This window comes from Trichomycterus rosablanca, chromosome 15 (assembly GCF_030014385.1).
Source record: "Trichomycterus rosablanca isolate fTriRos1 chromosome 15, fTriRos1.hap1, whole genome shotgun sequence".
In the NCBI taxonomy this organism is placed as follows: Eukaryota; Metazoa; Chordata; class Actinopteri; order Siluriformes; family Trichomycteridae; genus Trichomycterus; species Trichomycterus rosablanca.
Genome location: NC_086002.1, coordinates 28,477,248 through 28,489,289, shown reverse-complemented (window position 1 = coordinate 28,489,289; position 12,042 = coordinate 28,477,248). Strand labels below are relative to the sequence as shown.

At 39.3% G+C, this 12,042-nt stretch overlaps 1 protein-coding gene across 1 annotated transcript in view; it reads left to right on the top strand.

The window, feature by feature from the left end:
- The window catches only part of LOC134328464 (globoside alpha-1,3-N-acetylgalactosaminyltransferase 1-like), a 17,179-nt gene extending 13,768 nt beyond the window's left edge, over window positions 1-3,411 (top strand). The window contains exons 3-4 of the mRNA XM_063009557.1: window positions 2,424-2,558; window positions 2,721-3,411. Of these exons, the coding sequence (XP_062865627.1) occupies window positions 2,424-2,558; window positions 2,721-3,411 (826 nt within the window). The remainder of the gene's footprint in view (window positions 1-2,423; window positions 2,559-2,720) is intronic.
- Window positions 3,412-12,042: the final 8,631 nt, after the last annotated feature.

The window sequence follows — 12,042 nt, the reverse complement described above, 5'->3', positions numbered from 1 at the left end:
ACACACACACACTCACTTATACACACACACTCACTTATACATACATACACACACACACACACTCACTTATACACACACACACTCACTCACTTATACACACACTCACTTATACACACACACTCACTTATACACACACACTCACTTACACTCACTTTTACACACACACTTACTTATACACACACACACACTCACTTATACACACACACACTCACTTATACACACACACACACTTATACACACACACACTCACTTATACACACACACACTCACTTATACACACACACACACTTATACACACACACACACTCACTTATACACACACACACTCACTTACACTCACTTTTACACACACACTCACTTATACACACACACACACTCACTTATACACACACACACACTTATACACACACTCACTTATACACACACACACTCACTTATACACACACACTCACTCACTTATACACACACACACTCACTTATACACACACACACACTTATACACACACTCACTTATACACACACACACTCACTTATACACACACACTCACTTACACTCACTTTTACACACACACTTACTTATACACACACACACACTCACTTATACACACACACACTCACTTATACACACACACACACTTATACACACACACACTCACTTATACACACACACACTCACTTATACACACACACACACACTTATACACACACACACTCACTTATACACACACACTCACTTACACTCACTTTTACACAAACACACACTCATACACACACACACACACTCACTTATACACACACACACTCACTTACACTCACTTTTACACACACACTTACTTATACACACACACACTCACTTATACACACACACACTCACTTATACACACACACACACACTCACTTTTACACACACACACTCATACACACACACACTTACTTATACACACACACTCACTTATACATACATACACACACACACTCACTTATACACACACACACTCACTTATACACACACACTCACTTATACATACATACACACACACACACTCACTTATACACACACACACTCACACACACACACACTCACTTATACACACACACACACTCACTTATACACACACACACACTCACTTATACACACACACACTTACTTATACACACACACTCACTTATACATACATACACACACACACACTCACTTATACACACACACACACACACACACACTCACTTATACACACACACACACACACACACACTCACTTATACACACACACTCACTTATACACACACACACACACACACACACTCACTTATACACACACACTCACTTATACATACATACACACACACACACACACACTCACTTATACACACACACACTCACTTATACACACACACACACACTCACTTATACACACACACACTCACTTACACACACACACTCACTTATACACACACACATTTAGATCTAAACTCTAACCGTTAGTTAGTCTTTTATTTTATGTTTTAAAATTTATCAGTTAAAACGTGTTACCGCAGTCAGAGAATCAATTTCAAACTCCCACCGTTCCAGATGTTATGGAAACATTTAGTGTGGCCGTGTTTAAGGCTTTTTGGTATGACACAAAGGAAGAGAATTTTAATGTTTTATGAATTTTTATCTAAATAAAATCAAACAAATAATTCTGAGAGACCAAAACACAGTAACAGCAGCCATCAGAAAGGGGGCACATACTTTTTACACCACTGTATTTATGTATGTATGTATTTCTGTATATACATCTGTAAATGTAAAGAGTTTTAAATAATTACATTAAATTTATCACTCATTTATTTTTTATATTACAAACTTTTTTCAGGACTTTATATAATCAGCCCAGTGTGACGAATATGTGAGTAACTACAAATTTCACCTTTGAGAGACCGTGTGTGTGTGTGAGAGAGACCGTGTGTGTGTGTGTGAGAGAAAGAGACCGTGTGTGTGTAAGAGAGAGACCGTGTGTGTGTGTGTGTGTGAGCGAGACCGTGTGTGTGTGTGAGAGACCGTGTGTGTGTGTGTGTGTGTGTGAGAGACTGCGTGTGTGTGTGTGAGAGACCGTGTGTGTGTGTGTGAGCGAGACCGTGTGTGTGTGTGAGAGACTGTGTGTGTGTGTGTGTGTGAGAGAGAGACCGTGTGTGTGTGTGTGTGTGTGTGTGAGAGAGACCGTGTGTGTGTGTGTGAGAGAGAGACCGTGTGTGTGTGTGAGAGACTGTGTGTGTGTGTGTGTGAGAGAGAGACTGTGTGTGAGAGGGAGCTTGATAGTGAAGGTGAGAGACAATGATAGTGTGTTTGGTGGTGTTTGGTGGTGCATAAGAGAGAATGCAGCCAAGAATTATGAGAGGCCATCTGTGTGTGTGTGTGTGTGTGTGTGTGTGTATTTTAGACGGCCGGATGTTGTCACGACAACCCCATGGTTAGCTCCAATAGTTTGGGACGGCACATTCGATCAGACAGTGATTGACGTCATTTACAAACAACAAAACATCACAGTGGCAACCACCGTATTTGCTTTGGGCAAGTAGGTCATCACCGTTACCGTTACTTCACTCATACTGCGTTGTTACAGTCAGACTACATGTTTCAGTCGTTTACATGGACCCGCGTTTCGTTCCATTATTTATGTTATTTCAGTAATAGTTGACGTAAATGTAAATAATGTAAATAATTGAACTTCCTGCAGGTACGTTGACTTCCTGAAGGACTTTTTGGAGACGGCAGAGAAGAACTTTTTTCTGCATTACAACGTTTATTATTACGTGTTTACTGATCGGCCGGACGATGTTCCAGAGGTGACTCTGAGTCCGGGACGTAAGCTGACTGTTCTAAAAACGGCGAGCTCGGACCGCTGGCAGGAAATCACGCTGAGGAGAATGGAGATGATCGAGAAGCTGATCGAGGAACACCTCATTCACAAAGCCGAGTACATATTCAGTCTTGACGTGGACTGCAAGTTCTATGGCCCCTGGGGGGCGGAGTCTTTGGGTGACATCATCGCCACTCTGCATCCTGGGTATTACGGACAATCGCGAAACAAATTTCCATACGAGCGGCGGCCTGAATCGCAGGCCTACATCCGGCAAGAAGAGGGGGACTACTACTATGGGGGTGCAGTGATCGGGGGGCGCGTGGACAGGGTGCTCAAACTCACCAAGACGTGTCGCAAACAGCTGGACGTGGACCGAGAAAATAAAATCGAGGCGGTGTGGCAAGAGGAGTCTCATTTAAACAAGTACTTCCTGTACAACAAACCCAGCAAGGTGCTCTCACCTGAGTACCTGTGGCAGGACTTCAAAGCAAAAACTCCCAACATAAAAGTGATCCGTTTCTCTCAGGTCATCAAGAACTATGCACAGGTTCGACCCAACCCCTGATGCACTTCTCACAATCAGACCGTAGCAGGGTTAGGGTTCCCTCGAAATTTCACACTTTTTACCTCGTTAAGCTCGTTATCCGCTGTGGGTTCCGGGTTCAGTTAAACATTTTAAGCTGTAACACACCACACCTTCCTCCACCATCCAGACTGCTCCCTGGTTATCTAAGAGTAGTGACCGATACGAGCAGGTTTACGTCAAACTAACGTTTCATTAATCTTATAAATAATGTAACAAACGAATCTGTTCAGTTCTCCTGATACTTTTTTGTTCCACTGAATCTATTTCGTCATAACCAGTAATCATGTGTTAAAGCTCAGACTGTTCTCCACCCTCCTGTTACTTCTTTACTCTAGTGCTTGAGAGTAAAATATTACCCAAATTTTATGTAAATAGTTGTTACTCTTGAGTTGAAAAGTTTACCTGCAATACGTCAATGATACGTACAGCAGACACCACACCCCATCACTTCTGAGCTTCACCTTCTGCTCTTGTGAGTGCACACCGAGTCTTCAGCATTATCAGAGCGAGAGAGGAAAATAGGTTGAACTGAAGGTTGGAGCTGGAGTTCAGAATGGCTGGAGGGGTGTGAAGTTTCACTAAAGGGGTGAAGGGAAGCGACGAGCGTGTTGATATGGATCACTGGATGGTGTGGGAGGAGTTTTCAGTCATAGATGCTGATGAATTATGAGACGTGGTCCATGTGTAACATGATCTGGTGCTTTGTCCACTCATGACGGTTACACAGAAACATTCATACGTGATCTTTAGACTCAGATGTTGTTTGGGAAGTGATTGATAAAAACCGTTGTGTCAAATATTGTTCCAGTCGGGGTCAGTTACATCTGATTCTCTGTGATTAAATGTGGTCCTAATTTAGGTCCTCCTTTTTTAAAACCGGGTATACGACACGTGAGCTTGGTGAGTTTAGTGCAGGGTTTAGTGCAGGATAGCGAGAGTTTTTGGTTTTTATGAAGCTCAGTTTTCCTATCGTACTTGTCATGGTTTTCATGGTTGTAAACTACAGGTGGTGTACTATCATTATGAAGTGGAATTCATTTTAATGACAATAACACTTTATGTAATCAAGATTATTCCATTTAATAACTAATAATAATCTAAATTAAAACGGAAGAGCTTAGATGACATTTTAGTTGACTTTAAATTTAAAGTAGCAAGAAAGTCCTGGGTTCGATCCCCAGGTGGGGCGGTCCGGGTCCTTTCTGTGTGGTGTTTGCATGTTCTCCCTGTGTCTGTGTGGGTTTCCTCCGGGTGCTCCAGTTTCCTCCCACAGTCCAAAAACATGCAAGTGAGATGAATTGGAGACACTAAATTGTCCAAGACTGTGTTCAATATAACCTTGAGAACTGAAGAACTTTGTGTGATGAGTAACTACTGTTCCTGTCATGAATGTAACCAAAGTGTAAAACATAACATTAAAATCCTAATAAACAAAAAAAAAAAAAAAAAAAAAAAAAAAACACTCAGTATCAGACCATTCTGATGTATCATTTCTAAATAAAGACTTTTTTTTGTCACATTTCTATTATTTTCACTCTAAACTGTTATTAAAATTCTCTCATTATTATTAGAGATTATAAGCGCACATCTTCACAAACAATGTGGGGGCTGATTTGATTGAGCATTTCGAAGTGGAGGCTTGCTTGACCGCTCCAGTAAATGCTGAAAAGTGTACCACAGCGCCCCCTACTGCTCAGGTGCAACGCATTTGTACGAGTCGGGATGCATTTGTGAGAAAATCTGACACACGGCGCCAGAACAGTGCCAAAAGTCACGTGATTCACAAACGTCATTTGCGGAACAGCGATTGTATTTGTAAAACGTGTTCTATTTGTTTGTGAAGTGCAGTGTATTAGAAAACAGCTGTGCATTTATTTGAAAGTCACATATGCATTTGCAACAGTGGTGTTTTGTATTTGTAAATCACACTGTGTGCGTTAGATAGTCGTGTTTTTTATTTGTAGATCGTGTTGTGTTTGTTTACAAATAGTGTTTTTATTTGTAGATCGTGTTGTGTTTGTTTGCAAATCGAATCACATTTACAGAATACGTTCTGTTTGTTTGCGAAGTTTTGGCACTAAATTAGCTCCATACGTATGTTATTTTGCTTCATAACCGTACCCTCCACTTCTGTTATTCATTTATGTTCTCTCTGAGTTTCTGGGAAACATGGGGCCATGTTCGTTCTGTATACATTTTCTGTTATTCTATAGAAGATATATCAATCACACAGAGTCCCTGGCTGTCTGTAGGACTGTGGGAATCTACTGAGTTTTAAGAAAATGACACACCTAATACATTCCATATGTTTTTTTGTATGAATATTCAAATATATAAGGAGAAGCAAATTTCATTGGAGTCAGAGAAGGAATCGGCTGCCTTCCTCCGAGCATTATTGGAGTAAAAATTATTATTATTATCGGCGTAGTAAACTTCGCAATAAAGGGGGGTTATGGGAATAGAGTTAATAAGGATGGAAAAGGAAAAAGTTTAAGTAGAAGTAAGAAAAAAAAAAGTGTGTGGAATAGCCTTAATTTATTAACGAGTAAGAGTACTAATTGCGCCACGTAAGAGTAATATAGCACAGGCCTGTTTAGCTTTATTACCAGTAAATCGTCAGCGTTAGTCTCTTTTCGTTAGAAATTAATCAGGTGCTAATTAAGTAAAGTTAAGGATTAAAGATAAATTTATGGTTAAAAGAAATATGAGAAGAAATAGAGAAAAAGAGAAATAGAGAATACAGAGGTAAATAAGAGGAAAAGTCAAGTCGTCAAGTCAACTTTATTTATATAGCGCTTTTTACAATAGACATTGTCTCAAAGCAACTTTACAAAATCTAGGACCAACAGATACAAAAAAAAAAACCTGTTTAGCAAGCCGAGGGCAACTGTGGCAAGGAAAAACTCCCTGAAAATTACAGGAAGAAACCTTGAGAGGAACCAGACTCAGCAGGGCCCATCCTTCTTGGGTGGCCTGGAGGATACTTTAAATAAATACACGATTTACACAGAGCATACAAACACAGAATTAAATAATCTAAAAGTTATAACTGGTAATAAATAGATAAATAGATAAATAATAATAGAGTTGTTCTTCGCTCTAGTCTTCAATAAAGTCTGTAGTGATTTCTTGTCACTCTTGGTGCAATTACTCCAGACCCGTCACATCCGGCAGGAGCAGCATAGTTGTCACGGCAGTCTCGACTATAATTCTTAACCTCGGCGGGTAAACAGGTTTCCATCAGAATGCCTTTGGAGTAAAACAACAAAGAATGTAGTTAATAATGTACAATGCTAGTTGAGTAAGACAGTTTTACAGAGAGTTTTAGACTCCGGCAGCCCTAATTATTACAGCATAACTAAAAGGGAGAGCGAGCAGGTAACAAGGTCATGAAGGCTTTCACAGGACATCAGCGCCCATCTCCCCACCGTCATCAAACCTGAGTGATCGGATAAGAGAGGCAGAACGACAGCAACCCAACATCCCTGATCACCACAAGTTTCTATGACCAAGAACCCCCAAGCTCTGCGCCTTTGTCTATATTAATCAAAAGCCTGAGAAAATAAATATGTTTTCAGTCTAGACTTAAACATTGAGACTGTGTCCGAATCCCGAACAGAGGCAGGAAGATTATTCCAAAGTTGTGGAGCTTTGTAAGAAAATGCTCTTCCACCAGCTGTGGTCTTTTTAATTTTAGGAACTATAAGTAACCCTGCATCTTGTGAACGAAGTGCTGGGTTGTAGTGATTAATAAGTTCACTCAGATACTGTGGAGCCAGACCGTGTAGCGCTTTATAGGTTAGTAAAAGTATTTTGTATTCAATGCGGAATTTAACTGGCAGCCAGTGTAGAGATGATAGAACAGGAGTAATATGATCAAATTTTTTAGTTCTAGTTAGCACTCGAGCTGCTGCATTTTGAACTAACTGGAGTTTGTTTATGGATCTACCAGAGCATCCAGTTAGAAGAGCATTACAATAATCTAACCGAGAAGTTATAAACGCATGGATCAGTTTTTCAGCGTCATTAACAGATAGTATATTTCTTATTTTAGAGATATTGCACAAATAATAGAAAGCAACTCTAGTAATATTATTAATGTGTGTATCAAAGGAAAGATCTGAATCTATTGTGACACCTAAGTTTTTTACATCAGAGCTAGGAGTAACAGAGAAAGTGTTTAGGTTCAGCACCAGGTTAGACAACTTGTCTCTTGCAGCTTTAGAGCCAACAAGTAAAACCTCAGTTTTATCTGAATTAAGTAAAAGAAAATTACACGACATCCAGTTTTTTATGTCATTTACACAATCTTCAATCTTACTGATTGTGTCAGTATCATTTGGTTTGGCTGATATATACAGCTGTGTGTCATCTGCATAGCAGTGAAATTTTATGCCATGTTTATGAATAATTTCACCTAGTGGAAGCATATAGAGTGTAAATAATAGCGGTCCAAGTACCGACCCCTGTGGAACACCACACTTTACTTTTGTAGTTTCCGAGCATTTATTATTTACATAAACAAATTGCGAGCGGTCAGTCAAATATGATTGAAACCAAGAGAGTGCGAGTCCTTTAACACCTACTGTATTTTATAGCCTCTCCAGTAAAATGTTATGATCGACCGTATCAAACGCTGCACTAAGATCTAATAGAACAAGAAAAGAGACACATCCATTATCAGAAGACATTAACAACTCGTTAACTACTCTAATTAATGCGGTTTCGGTACTATGATTGGGTCTAAATCCTGATTGAAATTTTTCATGAATACAATTTTCATTCAAATAAGAACATAATTGTTTGGAAACAACTTTTTCTAATATCTTAGAGACAAAAGGAAGATTTGAAATTGGCCTATAATTAGTGTTAGGTTTTTAACATATCATTATTAAACATAAATTACATCCAGACCACATGGTCTATTGATCAAAATGACGCCGTGACCCGGATCCCCCCCCCCCTGACTCATACCGAAGGGGGGAGGCGGAGCCCGGGGCTTTTTAGCACATTTCATTGGCTCCAACAGCAGCGGCGTAGGAGGAGCCTAGACTAGTTTAAAAAAAGGGATGGCGGGCTCAGATCGGCCTCTTTCTTACGTGGTGTGTCTAGACTGCAGGAGAAAAGGAGCGCCGGCTGGCTTAGCTCTGATATATATTCACAGATTATTTTTACACTTAATAAAGTGTTTTAAAGAGTACTTTCTGGACTTCCTTCGACTGCTTTCTTCAGGACTTTTTGAACCAAAAGATTCATCCTAACAAATGGTAGCCAGAGGATGGTTCAGGAGGCCTGAGATAGCATCGAATCGATTCAGCTGATCAAGGTAAGACCAGGAATTCTGAAAATCTTTTGTGCTCAATACGAGGCGCGCGCCTACTACAAGGTAAACAGATGTTCTCTGAATATATTAGATGCATTTATTATTTAGCGTATTGAGTGTGAAAGTGAATCTCAGAATCCGTAAGTGTCTGATTAAATTACTAAAGTATCATTAGATAGTTTAAAACTGTGAATATATGTTGGAGCTAAAAAATTTATGTTTCCTGATTGCTGAGTTTGAATCAGACCGAGCAAAATAAACGGTAAAGGGCTGTTCGGCAGAGGCTTCACCCGGAACACCATTGGAGCGAAACGTGTCTGTCTGTTTCAAAAGCAGGGGCGCGTGATTCGAAAGATCTAAGTTTTAACGAGTCTGGGACTGGGTTAATTCTATAGATTCTATAATTCGAGCGTTGTAAAACCTAGGGTCTGGCAGTTTTAAAAAAACGGGATTCTATGAATGAGCAAACGTTGGAAATCTATTACCTGGCAGTTCAAAGGACGGGGTTCTATGATTTGAACGTGGAAATCTTAGGCGTCTGGCAGTTTCAAAAAACGGGATTCTATGTAAAAGATTGTCCTAAAATTCGGACTTGACTGTTTTGGGAACGGAGTTCGGTTAATTAGACTACTTTAAATTCTAAATTTGGTTCGAAAACAGTACATCAGGAGTTTTGTTTGTCAGTAAGTCTCTGTGTATGTTTGTCTGTGAAACCGTGTGCTGGATGTGCAACGTGGTTTCTTTTGTTGTCGGCGCCATTTTGTTTCTTGAGAACGCAGCGTGGCTTTCTGTCTGTACGCCATTTTGTCTTGGGAATGCAACGTGGTCTCCCGTCTATCCGCCATTTTGTTTCTTGAGAACGCAGCGTGGCTTTCTGTCTGTACGCCATTTTGTCTTGGGAATGCAACGTGGTCTCCCGTCTATCCGCCATTTTGTTTCTTGAGAGCTGAGCGTGGTTTTCTGTCTGTCCACCATTTTGGCTCTGGGAGAGCTGAGCGTGGTTTTCTGTGTATCCGCCATTTTTGGCTCTATGTGAGCAGCTTGCCGTATCTTATCCATCGGCTGTCTTTGTACGCCTGGATTGGGTAAGTGCTGCAGTTAATTTTATAATCAACTTTATTTTTATAATCTTAAGATAACTGAGTTAAGATGAAGTATTTATGGTACCTTATTAAGTGTGTTTTAAGGTAGATAGCGTTCTTGAACTTTAAGGTTCTTAAACCAGGAAAGGGGGTACTTAGAGTGGAATTCATCCATGTGTGACATAGGACATTTTCACACATAATTAAGGAAAATCTCCTTAATCAGAGTTGTTATAGTGAATAAGATTAAAATTTTGTGAGTAACACAGCGCTTGTTAGTCGTGATAGGAGATTTGCTGGGTGTATTGGTTCATGTATTGTTGAGAGATTGTTATATTGTTTCTTTGTTTAATGTATGGGGTAGTACTGGACAATAATTCGACATCAAAATGTCGCAAGTGGGGAATGTTTCAATAGCGGGGATATGATTTTAAACAAATTCGATCAATACACATACATACACGAATCCAGTGCTTAGTGTTACCGCTCTGATCGCACTGATCGCACTGGTTACTGTAACACAGTAGTTTTTAAAGCACATTTCACAGACTGTAATTTTGCTTTTGCTTAAGTATGTTTTGTATTAGTAATTGTTACATTTTGAATAGCATCTGTTACCGAGAAAAATAAAAATAAAAAACGCTAAAGAAATCGCGAATTCAGTGAGTTGCGACAGGGAGTCGAGTCTTTTGTCTCGGTTCCTTTTGAAGAGCCGCGTGTTTACATGGCGACTGCCGGAAGAGTCGGTTCCTTTGTTTCGGTTAGAAGAGCCGATTCATAGATTCGAATCATTTTGCGACACATCGCTAGTGTTTATACAGTTTGAAAAAAGTTTTATGTCATTTGAAATGACACATTACACATCCCTAACTGTTTTAAGTGTTGCATCAACATGTTTCTTTTATTGCTTTTGAGTTAAGGACAACGTTTCTTCTATTACATTTGAATTAAAAACTACTGTTGAGGTTTGTATCCACTCCTGTTTACATTACACAGAGGAGACCCCCTGCTGTTTACTCGATGCTGAATACAAGTAAAAGGTAAAAGCTATTATATTACTGTTTCTAAAATATTGTGTAGTTGTGAAGAGTGAGATTTCATAGCCCTATAAATCTTATGAGGTGTGATCATTTGTTTGCCTCTTGAATTAAATTGGAAATAATGCCTGAAGGTACCACTATTTCTGTACAAGACAGGGACTCTGATCCCTTCTGGATTTGTGCAGAATTTTCTTTGTCTTTGTCTGCTACAGAAATATCCGTAGTTATACTAAGTGATCTTGAGGGTTATACTTATCTAACTCGGTTAGTGCCAAATTATGTTCTATAACTGAAAGGAAAACATCTCACGTATCAAGTTAATGATTGTATAAATACTACAGTGTACTTCTAAAATTTAACATTATTATCAAATGCTGTAATGTACTTAATCCTACCACTTTTTACTAATTGCAGGAGATGGTGAACATCATGACTGTATTACTCTATCTATTTTTTCTGGGCCTGATAGGAATCCTGAATTGGAAATGTTTGTGAAAGGATTTGCATCCAGAGATGCTGCAACAGACAGGAAACAAGTGGGCTTAGTTAAAATTTTAGCAAATGATACTTTGTGTCATTGTCCCTCCTATTCAATTTAAGTGGAACTATTTAAGTAAAGTTTTGTTCCAATTTTACAGGACAATGCCAGAGGTGACACTGCCGACAAAGCTGTTGCACACCTTCCACTGCTCAATAACGACATTATTTGTTTACAGGTCCAGCTAACACCAGACTTTGATTGAACTAACTTTAAAATTCTGTGCTTTCCAACAGGATAAACACATTTAGAAGGTTTATTTAATATTTTATTTTCAAGATTTGATTGTAAAATTTGAAAAAGGGGGGAGTATTATGGCAGGAATAAGAATTTATGTTTAATATGCTGCTTTGTGTATGAAATCCTGTGATACATTGTGCTGGGGCAGCTGGACTGGCAGACCTACGGATATGCATGCAGATTCAGGTACGTATATGCATGCAGATTTAGGGACGCCTGGTGAAGGTAATCTTCAGTCTTACCTCACATATGAGGACATTAAATTTTGGTTTTGTTATGCCTTATTCCTTGACCTGCTAAACTTCGATCGATTGTCCCCATTAGTGGACACTTTTGTCTGCCAGCTAGTGGTAGCAAAAGTACTAGAACACTAATAAAGTTTGTTTG